The 21,445-nt window shown below is 35.5% G+C and overlaps 1 protein-coding gene across 3 annotated transcripts in view; it reads right to left on the reverse strand.

Moving 5' to 3' along the window:
* Positions 1 to 21,445, reverse strand: part of ATRNL1 (attractin like 1) — a 506,943-nt gene that overhangs the window by 354,169 nt on the left and 131,329 nt on the right. For all 3 annotated transcript variants that reach the window (XM_037063826.1, XM_037063827.1, XM_037063824.1), the window contains exons 19-20: positions 9,923 to 10,060; positions 3,038 to 3,131 (exon numbers count right to left, since the gene is read on the reverse strand). In XM_037063826.1, coding sequence (XP_036919721.1) covers positions 3,038 to 3,131; positions 9,923 to 10,060 — 232 coding nt within the window. The remainder of the gene's footprint in view (positions 1 to 3,037; positions 3,132 to 9,922; positions 10,061 to 21,445) is intronic.

The raw sequence follows: 21,445 nt of genomic DNA on the forward strand, positions 1-21,445 counted from the left end.
GAATTCAGATTGCCCTCTTGAGTCTATGACATCTATTAAAATCTCATTACCAGATCCAGGAAACAGTTTTCACTGTGTCACCCCAAGTGAGGATGAGCACGCTGACATTAGCAGAACGCTCTAAACCAGGACTGTCCTGCTGGCTCCATGTTAACTGACTCTCTTTAGTGCAGTGAAGGGTTTAAGTCCTCCCTCCCAGCTGCTGCCAGGGACCCACTCACGACTACCTTCTCCTTCCCCTGCAGGCCAAATATCCCTCAATTCTGCCAAGAGTTCAAAGCTCTCAAACATACTCATGAATTTGTAATTTGCCCAGCTTTTCCTTCTTTCACTGTAAGAGTAGAAGTAAAGCTCTTTCCCCGCTCTCTGCATCCTTGAGCAAACAATGGAAATGCTAAAATCATGTTTGTTTTTACCTTTTGGCTTCCCTGTTTACTATATCCTCCACCCAGAACAGTTTAGCTCCTCCTTCAAGTTCCAGCTTAAACGCCCTCTGCTCCAATTTCCCTCGTCCCTCCAAGATAAGTTCTTCACTCTCTTTTCAGGAATCCTTTGATACTTCCTGCACTCCATGTCATTAAATAATAAAGTTATTGAACACTGACACTGTGCTATTCAATGTAATAATCCCCCAAAATTTCACTTCTATAAAGAATACAAGCAAGTATACAGCTAATACAAGGAAAAACTTAACAAATAGGAAAAGAAACAATTTCAGTTTGGGGAGCTTATGAAAAATATACAAGAATATGTGATGTCTGACTACATACTGAAAGCTGACCAGAAACTACCCTGAGAGGAGGAAAGGGTTGGTAAGTATCTCAAATCACTAATGTAAGAAATTAGCCTATTTTGGCTACTGTCTACACTGCTATGTTGACAGATAATTTAAGCAAAAACCATGTGTCATTTATCTTCATTAATAGTAGCACTCATTTAATCATTGTTTACTGATTTGAATGACTGGCTTTGCTTCCTAGCAAGAGCATTTTGTCTTGTATAAGCACACTATAGGAAATGATCGCTTTAGAAATGATGGACCCATCTGTCACTGCCCCACACTCAAAAGCTAAATAAATAGAACAAAAAAATGAATGTCATTCTATCTACAAAATACTCTTTACAAGTTAGTAGTCCAATTTTTCTTCTGCTTGCAAAAAAATCATAAACAAGAACTAGGGTAGGTTACTTTCATCATTTAGAACTAAATAATTTACTTTTTAGTATTTCATAGATATATTAAACCCTGTAACTCTGGACATCTAAGTTCAATGAATTAAAATTCTGCTCTCTCATCTGGAGAAAAAAATGTGTTACTAAAGTACTGTATCACATAAGAGATAATCATGTGGATGGCCATCTCATTTATGCAGGAGTACGTACAAATTGAAAATGTCAGTGCTATCTTCACGATGGAATCCCAGAACAAAAATAAAACATCTGTTGCTTATGACCATGACCTGCTGTGTACTTCATAGTGGGGGTGGGGAGTGGGGGGTGCAGGAAAGCAAGGAGCTGTGCAAAAGGAAAACGCAGGGCTCCTGTCAAAATTTTATTAAGAATTTCAAGATGTCAATGGTAGACCGTTAGAGCAGGTGGGATGCCCTTGTGAGCATGAAGCCCTACGCAGATGCAGACACCACATGCCCATGAAGTTGACCCTGCTTATGACAACCAGGACTGAGTGCTGCAAAATAGTGCAGGCACCCTTCGGTCTTAGAGCACAGTCCTGTGATTTAATTCCTTTGGTAATGAGACCAAAATAGCCCTCCTTAATAAGAATTTCCTGATAATATTATGCTCTGGCCTCATTTTTAAGTTCAGAAACTATGGAGAGGAAATAAAAATTGGTTCTGCTTGTCTTCTCTGAACTTGAAAACCTATGATACCTCAGTAACTAGTCAAAGACATAATCATCTAAATTGAAATGTTTAGGATAATTTTAGAGCAAAAAAAAACATTATTTCTTCTCAACAAACACAAAATGATCATTTTCCATGTTTAACAGACTTCTTCAGATACAATTTTTATATATTTATAGTTTGGGGAAGTATTTTACCAATTTTTATAACTATAATGGCTATAGTTGACATTTATGTCTAGAGTATATTTATGTCTAATATAACCATAAGTGTTTGCATACATAGAATTCAAAACTATACAAATACTTTTAATATATGATGTATATGAAAAAGAATGAAAAGAAAAACACTCAAACAACATGAAACAACTGCTTCTTAAAGTTAAATCTTGAGAATAACAGTCAAGTCACAAGAAGACGACAGCGACTCAGAACTACTGAGTGCAGAGGATCGCCAAAAGCAGGTTTCTCTGCAGACATGACAGAGAAAAAGAAGACAACCGTAGAAAACATGTAAAAGGCTTAAAGAGCCACAAACACCCGAATTCATAATGAAGGATTCAAAAGAAAGAAAGGCATACAAACATCGGATTTGAATTATTTAACGAGATAGGAAGGGAAATTATATAGATGACAATACAAACTTGATATGTAACATGAGTTTTCCAGAAAAAATAAGAATGTTTCTTCTTTTTAGAGATTTACAAAATACAAACATGATCTATGACCCATGTTTTAAATCCTCCAGAAAACTGTTGTTTTACTTTATTTCTATTTTTATTTAATTATTGTTCAAGTACAGTTTTCTGTCTTTTACTCCCATCCCAGCCCAACCCCCTAGTGCTCCCCACCTCCCTCCCATTTCCACCCCCCTTAGTTTTTGTCCATGTGTCCTTTATACCTGTTCCTGTGAACCTTCCCCTTTTCCCCTGAAATTCCCTCCTCTCTCCCCTCTGGTCCCTGTCTGCCTGTTCTCTATTTCAGTCTTCGGTTATATTTTGCTTTTAAAAAGCTTAACTTTTTATGAGAATTGACAGAACCTGAGTAAACACAGCCTACAGCGACACTGGTCACTTAACCAACACAACACTACACTTAAAGAGGAAAACCTACAGAAATCAGTTCTGTGGTGCAAATTCCTCCCAGAAAAGTTCTATGAAACCGTCTTTTACTTACAGTTGGCACTGGTCACCTTTTATCCCTTTGGTTGTGCAGAAACATTTTCCCGTGTGCATGTGGCAGACATTGGCGTGGCCGCTGCACGTGCAAGCTGTGAAGCCAAAACCAAAAGGACACTGAGTATCCCCATCACCAACCTGCGCATCAGTCACATCGCAGGGAAGGCTTCGTCATCGTATTTTTATTCCGCGTTTCCTCTTGCCGTCCAAAAACTAGGGTTACCATCTGAGCCATTTTTAATTAAAGGGAGGTAAATCCACTTATTTAAAAGGTATCTGAAACTCTTTCAAGTCTTGGCATATTTATGGACCTGAGTATTTATCTCTTTGGGCCTCTTTCCACTCCTACTTTGGATTATCTGCTCAACGAAATGAGTCGCAAATAGCACAAGAACTTCGGAGTCGAGCAGCTTGGTTTCAACATGTGCATCTATAATCGCTAGGTATGTGATGCTGGGCAACGTAGCCTCTCTAGGCTTAGTTTCTTCATCTGTAAAAGGAAGGTGGTAGCACGTAGCCCTCAGGTAGCGTATTCTAAAATACCTAACACGTACCAAGCACTTAATAAATACATTTATTATTTCTATTACTCCTACTGCTGATGATAATACAAATAGTAACATTAAATTGCATTTAAAAAGTATGTGCGTTTGCCCCCACACTGTCCTTTCTACCTGCTGAGATCATTCTCCATCTTAGTTTTCCAGAACTAATTGAAATACGGCAAAACAGTTAAACACAGTTGATTTGGTTTGTATGAACCCACCGTTCTTTTCTTATTTTGAATTCCTCGTTAAAGAACAGTGTTCTGATCATTTGGGACACCAGCCTCACACCTCATTGTGCCCCGCACCCAAAGAACCAGTAGGTTCCAGCTCTGCATGTCCCCTCCTTTTCCTGGTGATAGCGTTCTCTTTCCGGCACCAGTGCAGGCACACAGCTGACCTTCGCACCTTCTCACCAGTATCTCTAGGCTCCAACTCCCTCCCCAGCCCGAGACATATCCTGCAGAGACAAGGTTGACTGTATTTCCAGCCCTTTTAAAACCTTTAATGACAACTTTTATGTTCCCGCACCCCACCAGTTAGCAAAACCATTCTATGGGTAAAAACAAAATAGTGTGGTCTTTTTCTGATACATATACACATATAAAAATAAGTTGAGTCACTGGTTTTGATCAAAGTATAAAGTATTCTAGAACACTGAGTTTATTGCTATTTGTTTATGATTATTTGCTTTAAAAATAGATAATTAAGCCCTGGCTGGTGTAGCTCAGTGGATTGAGCACAGGCCTGGGAACCAAAAGATCATTGATTGCCCATCAGGGCACATGTCTGGGTTGCAGGCCAGTTCCCAGCAGGGGATGCACCAGAAGCAACCATACATTGATATTTCTCTCCTTCTCTCCTTCCCTTCCCTTCTAAAGATAAATAAATAAAAAAATTTTAAAAAGATAATTAATGCAAAGTAAATACACATACCCCTACACACACATAAAAACAAGTTGGTATTAAATAAATTTTTAAGAATATGTTTTTTTCCTGGAATATATTCCTACATAAAAGTGAATTTTTCTTCATAAAGAATATTTAAATAAATTAGCATAAATTCCCTTTAGGTTTATAGAATTAAATATGAAAACACAACACGTGAGAATTACAGAAACGANAGATCATTGATTGCCCATCAGGGCACATGCCTGGGTTGCAGGCCAGTTCCCAGCAGGGGATGCACTAGAAGCAACCATACATTGATATTTCTCTCCTTCTCTCCTTCCCTTCCCTTCTAAAGATAAATAAATAAAAAATTTTTAAAAAGATAATTAATGCAAAGTAAATACACATACCCCTACACACACATAAAAACAAGTTGGTATTAAATAAATTTTTAAGAATATGTTTTTTTCCTGGAATATATTCCTACATAAAAGTGAATTTTTCTTCATAAAGAATATTTAAATAAATTAGCATAAATTCCCTTTAGGTTTATAGAATTAAATATGAAAACACAACACGTGAGAATTACAGAAACGAATGACAAGGGCTTAAATTCAAGGAATAAAAGAGACAATCATCAAGTAACAAAGAGAGACTAAGATATATTGATACCATGCATGTAACTTTATAAACCGTGGATGAATATATACTAGGATATATTTAATATTAACTTGCAGAGTAGCACATTAATTCTGCTTTACATTCAGAACTTTGGTAAAAATCATGTACATTGCTATTTTAAAACTCAGATAAACCTTTTATTTGCCCTTTATAGCAGTACTATAAATAGTTACCACGGTATGGTAGCTTTAATAACTTCCGAGATAAAAACAGTTGTGTTAAAATACCTTGAATGTAAGCTCGGTTTACGAGAATTCCCTTGTGCTGTCGTACTTCAGGCTAAAATGGCACAAAAGTATCTTAAATTCAATTGTTTAAAATGTATACTTCATGACAGTGTTGAAATTATTCTGTTGTTGTCAGCGTTTGGGTTATCTTTTCATGCTGAATAAGCAGCTGGGAAATCATCACGCAGTGGCCTTTGCTTGGCAAATTTTTTATGACGATTTTATAGCTGAGACATACACTAGAGGGGCATCATGTGGTCACGTTATATTTTTCCTCTAGAATATAAAGTTGCAACATCAACTTATAGGCAAAATTAAACAATAAAGAGAAAAAATGATATAAGAGTTATCTAACACTAACCAAGTGTCAAAAGCTGAAGTCAGAGTTTAGTGTTAGTTGGGATGGAAAGCAGAACTCTGTGTCAATCAGAATCAGGGAGGGAGATCTTGAGGAGGGGTGGGTGGGTGGGTGTAACGAAGGTGCCCTCGCGGCGGTGGCCACGTGCCCCAGCCCTCACAAGTTCAAGGACTGCGTTTCTGGCGGTTTCATGAGTCTCGGCCCACACACTGTGGCGGAGGCGGGTGGGGTGGGCAGAAGACAAAAGGGGGAAAAACTGGGACAATTGTAATAGAATAACAATAAAATGATTTAATAAAAGGCACTGAATAGGAAAATGCCTGTGACCTGCATCTTCTAATACAGACAATCAAAGATCATCCGGAAAGAGCCAATGGAGCCAGTGACAAAGTTGGCACGGTCTCAGTTCCCTCACCCTTGTGATTCCTTCTGTGAGGACACAAGGGAAGGACAGGGCTGGAACAAGGGGAGTGAAGACGCACAGGGCGACTGAGCATCTGAGAGGACCACTTCACCAGGGGAAAAAAAGGGGTTCAAAAAAATTAGTACAAAGAGATGACAAACTAGCTGAAAATACTACAGTAGCTAGGCAATAAAGTTTCTTTTTAATTATGCATTTCTACATGACTTAAAAAGGCTTTCTTGGTTTACTTAATGTAATTCAATTTATAGAAAATGCTACTCTGAACAGAATCTTTGATGAAGCATAACTTCATGGTTATACCACACAATAAATATCTACACATAATTATGTAGTTATTCATTTAATAGGCTCTCTTGAAAATTTTCAAAGTCTTGGGTGGGCTTTTCTTTGGCACACAGGATGATAGTGTGCACTCAGATAAATGCAAACTTTTAATTTTATTCTGTCAAAACAACTAATAAAACCAAAAGATTCATGTCAAGTGATTTTCATTTATCTGCATCTTTAGGCTATTCAGGTCAATGCTCTATTTACTTTGAGAGCACATTTTTATATTTAAAAATGTTCAAATTTATTTGCTTATAAATTTCCTGCTTCTTTGCCCAATCTGCAATATGTGAGAAGAGTTTAAAATTTAAAAAATCCTACCATCCTAGTGCAGAGCAAGGACGACCCTCTAGTTTTTTTTACTACCCTCTAGTGTCAGAGAATATTTGTGTCGTAACTTAGCACGTTTTTCTCCTTTTTTGACTTGATTATAGGGTGAGGGAGGAAGAAAAGGACAAATTGGGAGAGGAAGGTGGGGAAGGAAGAAGGGGAGACGAGAGGAGAAGAGAGAGAAGGAAAAAGGGAGGGAGAGGGGGAGGGAAAGAGAGAGAGGGAAAGAGAGAGCGCGCGTTCCATTTGTTGTTCCACTCATTTCTGCATTCATTGGTTGATTCCTCTAATGTGCCCTGACTGGAGATCGAACCGGCAACCCTGGCATATCAGGATGACAGTCTAACATACTGAGCTCCCTGGGCCAAGTCCCTATGTGTTTTTTACTATTAAACACTGCTGTAAAAGTCTGCTATGGACAGATATTCTTAATATACCAAAAAGAATACAACGTTAAGTTTTGCTGAGAAGAAACAAAGGTAAAAATACAGACCTGCCACTATGTTAAAAGAATGCTTTTTCCAAAGAACTGAACGAAAGAAGTTTCTTTCTCACTATTAAAAGAAAAAAATGAACTAAAAGACATAAATATTAAAATAAAATCAATTATAAATACAATATGAAAATGGTAAGAATTTATTCATGAGACCAACTAAACCCATTAAATACCTTGTAATAAACTAATCAAAAGAGTAAGACCTCGATGAGGAAAACTCAGTCTTATAGAGTGCAAAGGGTTAAATGTCTGTATGCCTCATGATTTAGAGAGGTGTTTTCCTACATGTTTTTATGAATGATTGATTAAAATACATGCATGTAAAGATACAAAACTATTTTTAAGACTAATAATATTATAGCTTAGTTGTCTAACTTTTGGAACAAATTATAATAAAAAATACACAATTTATGACAATCACATAAAACTGAAGATCATAAATTGCTCTCAACTCTTAAGGGTCTACCCAGATCCTTCCACCAGAATTATTCTCTTTGTCACTGGCTCTATTGTTCAATTTCTTTCTCCCATTATTATAACACCTATACAGTGGATAGAGGTTTAAGCCCTAACACAATACGTTGTGTACAGTAAGTACTCAACAGCTGTGGAATTCAAGGATAATTCTTCATTGCAAAGTACTGTAGTACACTGAGTGTTGAGCCATTGCTGACTACTGGTGATCTTTTCACTTAAAAAAACATAAAATAATAGAATACTATGACTCCAATAGGTGAAGGCTAAATTTTGTGGATTCCACTGTGCCCATTCCTACAATATCTCCACTTCATACTGGACACAGAACCAGGCCGTGGCTTTCGGCTAAGGGTTACTGAATCTTCCCTGACCGTACTAGTGCACAGAAACTTCTGCATGGAGAGTTAAGAGCCAGGCCTCAGAGTCACACATTTTCTTCCTCTTACTAGCAGCCTAGCATCGGTGTTTTACGTCTTCGTATGTTTGGGTCTGCACATAAAATGAGGACAACCACGCTACCTCCCATGTGGTTACTGTGAAGCTCAGAGGCGATACTGAACATAAAGCTACGAATACAGTGCCTAGAAAACAGAAAACGCAAAGGGTCAGGCAAAAACTTTGTTTCAGTTGTCTTCAGTCAACACCGAGCCTGTTGCTGTCTGAACAATTCTGCTGACCGGAAGGCTGAGCCCACCCTTCCCCTCATCTCTGCCCCGAATGCATATCAGAGTCATTCGAGAAGCCTCTGAAAAGAACCAATGCTCAAGAATCATCTACAACCCCAACCCAGATGCTGGTTTCATTATTTTAGGGGATGGCGCAGACATCCATATTTGTTAAAAGACCTCCAGGTAGTTTCAATATGAAGATAGTGTCAAAAATTTTATCTATACCATGCTCAGGCCCAAGTCTCTCTTTTTTTTTAATTTTTATTTATTTATTTATCTTTAGAGCAGAAGGGAAGGAGAGAAGGAGAGAAACATCAATGTATGGTTGCCTCTTGTGAGTCCCCTGCTGGGAACTAGCCTACAACCCAGGCATGTGCCCTGACTGGGAATCGAACCGCGATTGTGTTGTTCACAGGCCCGCTTTCAATCCACTGAACTACACCAGCCAGGGCCCAAGTCTCTCTTTAAAGAGTCCTCATCATTTCACAGCCAACATCTGAGACCTCTTTCTGGGTGTTACCTAGGCAAGCTCCATTTAGAAAAAGTAGGGATGTAATCTAAGAGACAAAGACCAATCTAGAGATATAAAAAGATTACTATGTAATCAGAACATAACAGGAAATTTTCTTAAGGAAAGACCAGATTTTTTTGAAGTAGGAAAAAAGCAGCAGCAGAATAGAAAAATAGAGAAAAGTAGGGTTTAGTGAATGAAAATGGGAAGATAATCGCAGCACTTAAATGTTCTTTCAAGGAACTTCAATTCCTATTACATGTGCCTAAATCACATATGATCTCGTTTGATCCTTACAACACTCCAATGAAGTATTATCATCTCCCTTCCCGTATGAGGACAAGGAGGCAATGAGGCATCAGGTTAGTGAGCCAAGGTCATATATTTAAACAGTGGCAGAGCTGGGATTTCAGCCCAGGACTGATTCCAAACCCGTTCCCTTAAACCTCATGCGGTACTATCACTCTGTCAAAAAAAAAATCTTACCTGATGTAAGATACACAAAAACCCTTATTTTATTTAAATAAATAAATAAATAAAAATAAATTAATTAAAATAAATAAATAATAAATAATTATTTTATTTCTAAACCCAAAGTGGTAGGTTACTATTAAAAAACAAACTAGCAGCAGTGGTTACTTTTGAACAGTGAGATTATAGGTCATTTTAAACTTTAATTTACCTGTATTTGATAAATTTTTTTAGAATAAACATGAATTCACCTTTGAAAAAAAGTACAATTTTTAAAGCCAGTATACCACACAATTTTTATTGTTTACATTGTTTCTAATGTACTGCCTTCCAAAAATACTGACACAATGGAAAACTTTCTTTTTTAAAAATATATTTTCCACACAGGTGCATCTTCCTCAATTTTCTTCTCTGTAGTGTAACACACACACACACACACACACACATATACTCAGAAGAAAAAGGGAGACCAATTACCTGTACACTGCCCCCCATTGGTGGGGTCCCCGTAGTACCCAGGCAGGCAGTCCTCACACTGCTTGCCCGTGGTGAGATTTTTACACTGCTCACAGACATCATTATGAATGCAAGTGCTGTGTCCGTTACACTGGCAAGCTACAGAAAACAGCAGGAAAACACGTTACGAATATCTGTAAAACAACACCAAGTGTAACTACTATCGAGACAAAGAGTTTATTTTAATAATCTGCATGGTAGCGAAGTCTGAAGGACATTGTCCAAGTTGTTTTAATGTATCATATATGTGGCTCAAAATATCAATGCAGGAGAATAAATACAATAAATTCTATTTAGAAATTCTGCTTTATACTCTGTAAAATGCACAGGTCAGAGATAAATTGGAACATAAAAGTTATAGCTACTCAGGGATACATTTTAACATAGTTCTAAAAGATTCATGTGAGTATTATATCTATTAAGTTACATAGACAAAAGACTAAATAATCCAGCTTTGATTTTTAAAAGGTTAAAATTATATTTATACATAATAACAAAGGATTGGTAAATACAGAAAATTGTGTGGCAATAGGTCCTTCAAGAAAATACATGTGTAAAATTCACAAAAATATTACTTTTAAATTCATTTGCATAAATATTTATCTTCTTTGGGCAAGAGAAGCTTCGAGGCTTAATTGAAAGTCTATGTGAATGTGAACTAACAGAATCAGCTATTTAAGCATGATATTTTCGTGCCTTCATAATGTGAGATTATGTTTTCATACTAATATTATAATAGCTATGAACAATTTTCAGATTGTGAGAGATAAAGTTCATATATGAAATCTCACACCTTTAGTGTTTATTTGGGGTATAATATTGACTTAGTTTGGTAACTGTTTGTCCAGACATCATCCTCACTGCCACCTTTCATCATCATTACAATGGAGACGGCATTTAACTGAGCTCTCGCTCATTCCAGCCAGAAAAGCCAATGTTCAGGAGCAATGGCTTGTGGCAGGCGTGTGTTCTAATTGGTCAGTTTACACACAGCATCAGTTTTAAAATATTCTAAATACCACCCCATTGCCATACAATATACCAGATGATATTATACATGAATTATATCATTTAATCATCTCATCATTTACTCTCTATGGAAAGTACTATTTTAGGACCATTTCTAAGATGAGGAAGCCTGGGGAGGCTAAGCAACTACCCAAAGCCACACAGCTAACCAACGGCAGAAACAAATGCATAATCAGGATGTATGAATCAAAAGACATTAAATACCATACCACCAGTAGGTAGAAAGTTTGGATATGAAGGAAAATCTCAAGAGACTACCACAAGGTTACCATCAAAGGGTGAGAAATACACCCGCATAAAGAGTAAAAACCAAATAACTGTATCTGACAAAAATGTTCAGAGGCACACCTCTGTTGTGACAGCATATAAATGACATGAAATCTTCATGGAAAAATGTCAAATAATCTTCACCATCTTTTTAATAAAATTGATAAAATATAATTTCAATTTTTATTATCATTTTTACATTATGAAATGGGGAAATTTAATAACAAAGGAAAATGTTCATGACAAATTAAGTGAAATAAAGATAAATATTATGTTTAGATAATCAACTTTGTTTTTAAATATTTAAATATGCCTATGAAAAACTTAATGATTGTTATCTTAGTTTAGTAAATTGTTCTGTACCATCAATTTTCCACAATAAATTCATATTACTTTTAACATAAGAAACAATGTTAACTTTAATTTTTTAAACATGCTTGAATGTTTAAGACATTCTTTCATAAAAAATTTACATGAAACCTAATGCACAGTGAATTAAATAATATTAATTCACTGGTGTAAAAACAGAGTTTATCGAGTACTCCCTCTATGTAAAGCTTTATCTGAAATAAATCAGAATAAGAGATGGGTAGCTTTAGGTGTTTTATGAACTCACTAGCTACATGTGTATATGCTTTAACTACTGAATAAGAAGGCTAAATTTAGCAATTGTATCTAATCCTCAAAAATTTCCATGAAAACAGTAAGAAAACTTGCCAGCAACAACAAGAATTTAGTTATGGTGACAACCACACAAATAAAACTAGAAAGTAGCAACCTGCAATACCTCTGGAAATGAGAAGCGGATTCCTAGTGCAATGCCACTCAAAGTCCCCTTTCCAAAAGTGAATTCTAAAGGCTGGTCTGGGCCACACGACCATGAAGAAGCAAGGCGTGTTACCCGCATGCTTCCACACACCGGTTGGAAAGTGCAATACAAGTACGTCTGAAGTTTCATGTAGTGAATACACCACAGAGAAACCATGTATATTTTAGACTTAGTTGCAAAGCCAATTTTCCAGGGAAAAAAAAGGACAATCATTGTCGTAGCTTTAATTAACACAGCAGCAATGGCAAAGGAGAGGACAGGTTATAGAACACAGGACCCAGGAGACATACCCTCTGGCCTACTCACATAAGGGAGCTACACTGAACCATATTTATAATGTTTGAAACCTTCAGTTATAGCCCCCATCTGTGAAAACAGTACTAAGCATGTCACAAGCCCAGAGAAGCAGAAAAGAATCTTAAGTACACTGAGGTATGTGAATACAAGAACAAAATCACTTGTGAGAAGTTAAAAGCCTGCTCCAAGTACATATGTCAGGTGGAAATTAACATCGTCCATATGGTGGAGAAACCTCACCTCAAATATGAATGTAGAACACATTCTGTAAACAAGGAAAGCCACCTGCAAAAGCAGTTGTAAATGGCCCCTTGAAATACTTCTACAACTCAGGTCACACAAACATGAGCTCTGTCCAGAAAAAGCTGAGCCATTGTTAATATAACAAAATCAGTTTGCACGACATCAATGTAACCTGGCAGCCAAGGAGAGTACGCTGGTATGCACATGTGTGAACAATGACAACTTAATGACAATGACAACACTGGTCAGTGTGGGTAGCAGATGCCATTGAGGGAGCATGTGCACTGTGTAGCCGTTGCATCCAAAGAGACTTAGTGAGATCAATGAATCTGCATCAAATTTTGCATTAAGTTTGAATATTTCTCCACAAAAACTATTTGGATTATCCTGAAGGCTTTCAGGGACAATGAGATGAGTGCAGTGCAAATAAAAGCATAGCACAAATGCCCCAAGATGGTCAATAATCTGTTGAAAATGATCCACATTTTGGAAGGTCTGCAACAAGCAGAGCACCTGAGAATGCTGAGCATGCACGAGCTGCAATCAGCAAAGATCAGCAACTGACAGTGTGAGAAACAGAAGCTGATCTGGGAACTCCAGACACTACTGCGTCCAAGATTTTGACACAGGGTGTTTTCATGAAACGTTTCGTGGCAAAATTCATTCTGCAGCTTCTGCTACCAGAGCAGAGGGAACATTGTGCTGCAGTTGCTAATGACTTGATTCAAATTGCTACCAATAAACCAGATTTCCTCAAGAAGGTCACAGCCAGAGATGAATTGTGGGTCTACAGGATGATCCAGCAATGAGGGCCCAGTTGTCCCAATGGAAGTCACCTGGTTCTCCGTGCCCAAAGAGGGTTCAGCAAAGTCACAGCAAGATGAAGACCACGTTAACTGTGTTTTCTGATTGGGCAGGTGTTGTCCATCATGAGTACACCCCTCCAGGGCAAACAATTAATAAGGAGTACTATCTCAATGCTGTTCATCAGTTGAGAGATGCAATATGATGAAAATGGCCACAGCTACAGGCAACTGGTGATTGGCAGCTTCATCACGACAATGTGCCCACTCATGCATTATGTCTTGTGCAGAGTTTTTAGTGAAATATCAAATCACCCAGGTGACTCAGCTCTCCTATAGTCCAGATTTGGTGACCTGAGACTTCCCTTTCCCCAAAACTAAAATTTCCTTTGAAAGGGAAGAAATTTCAGACCATTGATGAGATTCGGGAAAATGCGACAGGGCAGCTGATTGCAATTCTAACATAGGATTTTGCAGACAGTTTTGAACACTGGAAGAGACACTGTGAGAACTGTGTGAGGTCTCAAGGTGCCTACTTTGAAGGGAACTGAGGTGTCACTGCCTTACATCTAATGTTTCTTGTATCTTCTTCAATAAATGTCTCTATTTGTCATATTCCATGGCTGGATACTTTCTAGACAGACCTTGTATGCTACAGAATAGAGACTTGGAAGACTTTTTCCTGTAAATGGCTCAATAATAACTATTTTAGGCTTTGTAGACCATATAATCTATGTTACAACTACTAATCTCTGCCATTGCAAGCAAAAGCAACCATACAAAATAAACAAATAATTGATAATAGCTGTAATCCAACAAAATTTTGCTGACAGAGATAACCAATGGACTAGGTTTGACCTGCAGTCTCAGGTTTGCAAACCACTGACATAAAACACACAATAACTAAAATTTCAAAATGAAAATTTACGAGTTATCATAAAGGAGAGTCAGGAGAAAAAAAAGAGAAAATAAAAAGGAGAACTACACCCCAAAATGGGAGTAAAAGAAAAATTAGAAGACAATAAAAAGTATTCAAACAAAAACAAATATTTTTACACTATGCTTAAAAAATAAAGGTATATATAAAACACAGAAATTATAGTAAAGAACTAATAAAAATTATGAAGTAGAAAAGTTATAACTACAATGAAAAATACACTAGAGGGATTCAACAGTAGATTTGAAATGACAGATGAATAGCAGCCTTGAAGAGAGATCAATAGAGATTATGTAAACTGAAGTACAGAGAGAAAAAAGTGAAGGAAAATGAATAGAGATTAAAATAAATATGGAACATAGTTAAATGTACCATCATATGCATAATGGAAACATTGGAAGATTAGGGGGAAAAAGGAGGCTAAAATTTGAAGAATTCCTTAAAACTTCTTAAGTTTGATAAAAATTGTTAATCTACATGTCCAAGAAGCTTAACAAACTCTAAGTATGATAAATATGAAGAGATCAATGCACATATTACAATAAAAATGATAAAAGCCAAAGGCAAGGAGAAAATCTTGAAAGCAACAAGACAAAATATGACACCTCACTTATAAAGAAGTCCAATAAGATTAACAACTGACTTTCACTCAGGGACAAGGAAGGCCAGTAGGCAATGGGATAGTAATTCAAAGCTCTCAAAGAAAAAACTATCAACCGAAAATTTTCTACCAATAAAACTCTTTTCAAAAATTAATGTAAAATAAAGATATTAACAGAAAAACAAAAGTTAAGAGAATTCATTGGCAGCAAATCCCCCATACAAAAATTCTAACAACAGTTCTTCCAGATGAAAATACATAACCTCAGATAGTAATTACTCCCCATATAATAAAACAAAGGCCACTGGTAAGAGTAATTTTGTCATTATAAAAAAGCAAAAGTAATATTTCTTCTTCTATCTTTTGTTATATAATTTTTTAAAATTTTATTTAAAAACAGATGATGGTATACCTGGGCTTTTAAGATATAAAAATGTAATATACTTCCCAATGAAAGCAAAAAGAAGATAGTGGAAAAGTCTATTGGGATGAAGAAATGACATTGTATTACTAAACAGTAATTTAGATCCACAGGAACAAATGAAGAAAACCAGAAACACTGAATACAAAGATTAATATAACAAAAGCTATAAATCCACACTTGCCCTCTTTTCTTCTCTCAGATCCTTTAAAAGACATAAAATTCTATAAATAACTACAATTCATTGTTGATTTTGCAATATATAATATGTATAACAATACCACAAAAGGGGAAGAAACAGAAAAGACCTATATGAGTAAGTTAGATTCTTTCTATATATTAACTAGAATGAAGTTAGTATTAATCTGAGGCATATTTTAATAAGATGTACATGGTAAACCCCACAGTAACCATTCAGAAAAAACCTCAAAAAATATAGTCAAAAATCACCAAATAAATCAAAATGTTACATTAGAAGAAAATATTCATTTACTACAAAATGAAGAACAGAAAAACAAAACATCATGGGGCATATAGGGAAAAAGAGAAAAGAAACACACAGATTCAACTACATAAATAATAATATTAAATGTGAATGGATGAAACAATTCAATCAAAAGGCAGAGACTGGTAAAATCAAAGATCTAGGTATGTAATGTCTACAAAAGACATATCTCAAGATCCAAGTACACTGAAAAAATTCATGGATGGAAAAAGGTAAACCATTCAAACAACAACCAATAGAATATTAGAATGGCTATACAAATGTCAGATAAATAGACTTTTTAAAATGTTACTAGAGATAAAAAAGACCATCTTATAATAATAAAAAAGGAATCCATTAAGAAGACACAAAATTTGTAAACACACATATACCTGGTAATAACAGAAAATCAAAATATATGCAGCAAAAACTGTTAGAAATTAAAAAGAAATATTCGATTTAATATTAATTATTGGAGACTTCAATACCACACTTTTAATAATGAATAGAACAACTAGACAGAAGATCATCAAGGAAATAAAAGACTTAAACAACACTGTAAACCAAATTCAGAATACACTTTATATACGTCATAAAACAAGCATCAATAAATTTAAAAGGACTGAAGTCATACAGAGTATGTTCTCTAATGATAATTGAATTAAATTAGAAATCAATAATTTGCCCAGATAAAAAACTGAGCAAACCACAAATATATTAAAATTAAACAGCACATTCCCAAATAACCAGTGGGCCAAAAGAATTCATAGAAAAATTAAAAATTATTTTCAGGTAAATGAAAATAAAATCATATCAAAATTTACAGAATGAAGCAAAAAAACTGCTTAGAAAAAAATTTATAGTTGTATAAGCCTATATTAAAAAACAAAAAGAAGTGTCAAATAAACCTAACTTTGCACCTTAAGAAAATAAAACATATATACAACACTAAACTTAAAGCAAGCAGAAAAAAATAATAAATATTAGTATGAAAATAGATGAAATAGAGTAGAAAATATCAATAAAGCCAAAAGTTCATTCTTTGTAATGATCAATGAAAATGACAAAATTTTAAATACTGACCAAACAAATAACTCAATAAAAGAGAGAAAACACAAATTATTAATCTCAAGAATGAAAGAGAACACACACTACTGACCAAGAGTGAGAGGAAGCATTACTGAAAAAATAAAACACTGTAAACACTTTGATTCCAATCCAGATAATCTAGATAAAATGGGAAAATTCTTAGAAAGTCACTAACAACCAAATCTGACTCAAGAATAAAAAAATACATAAATAGGTAATATCAATAAGGAAACTGAGTTAGTAATCAACAAATGGTCAGAAAAATATAACTCAAGATCAACTGGCTTAAATAGTGAATTCTACCAAATGGTTAAAGAACAAACACTGATTATTCACAAATACTTCCAAAACAAACAAGCAAAGGAGATACTTCTTAACTCATTCTATGAAGCCAATATTACCTTAACACAAAAATCAGACAAAATCATCACAAGAAAAGAAGATGACAGACTAATATCTCTTATGATTATAGGTGTGAAAATCCTCAACAAAATACTATCAAACTGAATCAATTAGCATATAAAAAGGATTGTATACCATGACTAAAGGCAATTTATCCCAGAAATGAAAGATTCTTCAAGCATATGAAAATCAATCAGGTAATATACCATCCTGATAGAGAAACAAAGTGAGAAAAATCCACAGGATCATCTCAATAAATGATAAATACTCAAGAAATTAGGAATAGAAAAGAATGGTCTCAATCTGATAAAAGGCATGCATCAAAAATTCATAGCTAACATCATACTTAATGGTGAAAGACTGAAAGCTTTCCGTTTAATACCAAGAATAAGTCAAAAATCTTGTCATTTCTGTTCAATATTGTACCAGAGGTTCTGGACAGGGCAATAAAGGAAGAAAAAGAAATGAAAGAATCCAGATTTAAAAGAAGATATAAAACTAACTCTATTTGTAGATGATCTTACATATACAAAACTCTTAAGGAACCCACAAATAATTAATTAAGTTAATGAATGAGTTCAGAAATGTTGTAGGATAGAAGATCAATTAGTAGAGAAAAATTAGCTTTATTCTTTTTTCTGTACAGATACAATGAACAATCCAAAAATAAAATTAAAAAACAATACAGCCTACAATAGCATCAGGAAAAATTAAATAATTGGGAATACAATTAAACAAGAGATGTAGGACTTGTACATTGAAAACTACAAAACATTATTGAAGTAAACTGATGGACTAATGGATTGGAAGACTTAATATTATTAAGATAGCAATTCATTCCAATTGATCTATAAATTTAATGCACTATCTATCAAATTCCAGCTGACTTTTTTTATAGGAATAGACAAGCAGATCCTAAAATTCCTATTCAATCGCAAAGGACTCAGACTAACCAAAACAATCTTGAAAAAGAGGAGGAAAACTGAATGACTGAAATGTCCCAGTTTTAAAACATACGACAAAGATACAGTGATCAAACCAGTGTGGTGTTGGCATAAGAATAGACATATAGATCACTGGAATAGAATTAAGTCCAGAAATAATCCCATAAATCTGAAAGTCAACTGATTTTCAACAAGGATGCCAAGACCATTAAATGGGGAATATTAACTGCTTTATCAGCAAATGGTGCTGGAATAACTTGATATGCACAGACAAAAGAAGGAATTTGAACACATACATCACACCATATATAGCAACAAACTAAACATGAACCAACGATTTAAAGTAAAAGCTAAAATTATAAAATTGTTACAAGAAAAATATAGATGTAAATCTTCATTACTTTGGATTAGGTAACAGTTTCTTAGATCTGACACCAAAGGCACAAACAACCAAGAGGAAAATATAGACCCACTGAACATCATGAAAATAAAAAAAAAATTCTGTCTCAAAGGACACCATAAAACCAGGAGAAACTAGAAGTGATTAGCACAATTTAGCCAAAACAGATGATGTAGATTCATGAATAAAACCGCTTTTAATACAGTCAGCTTGGATGCTATGTTAAATAATAATAAGTAACTGCAATACAGAGTTAAGAGAAAACTGGAAACACCTAAAGAAAGAATTAGTACATTGGAATATAGATCAAAGGAGACACAAAGGCGATCACAGGACATAAAACACAAACATCAGTAAGAAGAATTAGGACACAGTGAAAAAGCCGAACATAAGTGAAGTGAACTGGTAGAAGAGAAAACGGTGACACAGGAATGAGCGTGAAGTCTGAGAAGACAACGGCAGAAGAGTTTACAAAAATGATGAAAAAAAATGAAGCCACACCATATAAAAGACAAAACTGCTACTTAGGTACATCATATTAAAATCACTAACATCCAAAAACTAAAAAAAAATCTATTTTAAAAAGTCAGAAGGAGGAAAAAGGACATATTGCTTTTAAAGATAAACAACAGAGAAATCCTGAAGAGAAATGAAGGAAGCCAGAAGAAAAGAAAATTACGTCTTCAAATTACTGAAAACTGTATCTATCAACTTAGGATGCTATTTCCAGTAAAAAAAAAATCTTTCAAATGTAGACACACATACACAATAAAAACTTTTTTCATAGATATGAAAGCTATGATAATTTAATGCCACGATGGAAAAAAAACACTGTATTAAGTTAAAGTTCATCAAGCTAAAGATATATTACAGCAGAAGGAAATTCAATTCTATAGGGAAAAAATGACAATCACAGGAAATGGTCCACATACAGGTAAATAAAAATTTTTTTTTCTGCCCTGGCTTCTGTGCCTCAGTGGATTGAGCACTGGCCTGCAAACCAAAGGGTCACCAGTTTGATTCCCAATCAAGGCACATGCCTGGGTTGTGGGACAGGTCCCCAGTAGGGGGCGTGTGAGAGGCAACCACACATTGATGTTTCTCTCCCTCTCTCCCTCCCTTTCCCTCTGTCTAAACAAATAAAATATCTTTTTTAAAAAAGATTTTTTCTTATCATTTTGTAAGAAAATTATTTAAAGCAAAATACTAATGTACGGTTAATAACATAAAAAAGTAAATTATATGGCAATAATTACACGAAGGACAGGAAGAAAGCAAATAGAATTACACTGTTATAATATTCTTACCTTACACACGAAGTAGAATAATACTGATTCAAGGCAGACTGTGATAAGATAAAGATGACTATTACAATCACTACAGCAGTCACTAAAAAAAACACAAAAGAGGTATAGCTAAAAATCCAATCAAAGTGATAAAAAATGGACTTAAAAAGCACTCAATTAATCCAAGAGGCAAAAGGAAGAACAAAGACCAGAGGGAAAAAATAAAGAAAAAAATTTCAACAAATACCATCATGGTATGACTTAATAATATTGATATTGTATTAAATCTTCATTGATTTCACACTCTTTTCACACTCTCAAAGGACAGAGATCGTCAAACTAGTTTTAAAACAGACAAAAACAAACAATACCCAAGACCTATGTGCTGTCTTCAAGAGAATAATGGTAAATAAAAACACACCCACAGAAGACTCCCCTTCTGCCCAGGAAGGACTAACCACTCGGGTAAGTGACCTCTAATGGTGAACAAGCACACGTATGAAGCAACCACTTCCGAATACCGCAGGCCGCTCGGGAATGGCGCTCCCTGGGAAGGCAAACAAACTCTGACCGCCCTGCTGGCTACCGGGAGGGAGATCAGAGGGGGCAACCCAGGGAGGGAAACCCGTGCAAGGGCCAGACTTCTCACTCAGTTGAGGAAACAAAGCTCAAAGTTCAGGGAGGTCACAGTGGCTGCCATTTGTGGAACAAAATACTACAGAGGAGAGGTGTGCACAGCCATCTGCAGAGAGCATCCAACCTTTGACTGATTACTGAATTGAACACAGTGCGAAACTCCACGAACCTGGAGGAAGAAGCACCAGAAAACCGCAGGCCACACAACGCCAGGATCTCACATAGGACTGGGGAGAGTCTATTCCCACTAGGCAAGGTGGGAGGTCTCCTAACACGAAGAGCATTGTACGGAGCCCACAAAAAGGCACTCAGTGGAAATGAGTTCTCACTGGACTCAGGGCTGCTATGTACAGATCCTGACAAACCTAAAAAACAATTTTTGAAATTGATCATACAAATCCCACGTAACATAACTGCATACCAGAATAAAGTTCAACACGCTAAAAGAAATAGAACAAAATTGAGTAATAACTATAAAAATGGCAATGCCTAGGATACCATACAAAGTAACTGAGCTGGAAATTTTGATCCATAATTAGTGAAAAAGATATATATTAGTAGAAAGGGATGAGGAAATGGCACAGACAATGGAATGAGCTGAGAAGGATTTTTAAAACAGCTATTAAAAGAATTACCCATGCACTCAAGAATACAGAAAAAAAGAGAAATGGAAAATGTAAAATCACTAAAATATAGTTTCTTTTTTTTAAAGAATATTTTAAAGAATTTATTTATTTATCTTTAAAGAGGAAGGGAAGGAGAGAAGGAGAGAAACATCAATGTATGGTTGCCTCTCGTGAGTCCCCTGCTGGGAAC

The sequence above is a fragment of the Sturnira hondurensis genome, unplaced genomic scaffold (genome assembly GCF_014824575.4).
Source record: "Sturnira hondurensis isolate 20B ecotype Veracruz unplaced genomic scaffold, ASM1482457v3 Scaffold0014854, whole genome shotgun sequence".
NCBI classification, from domain to species: domain Eukaryota; kingdom Metazoa; phylum Chordata; class Mammalia; order Chiroptera; family Phyllostomidae; genus Sturnira; species Sturnira hondurensis.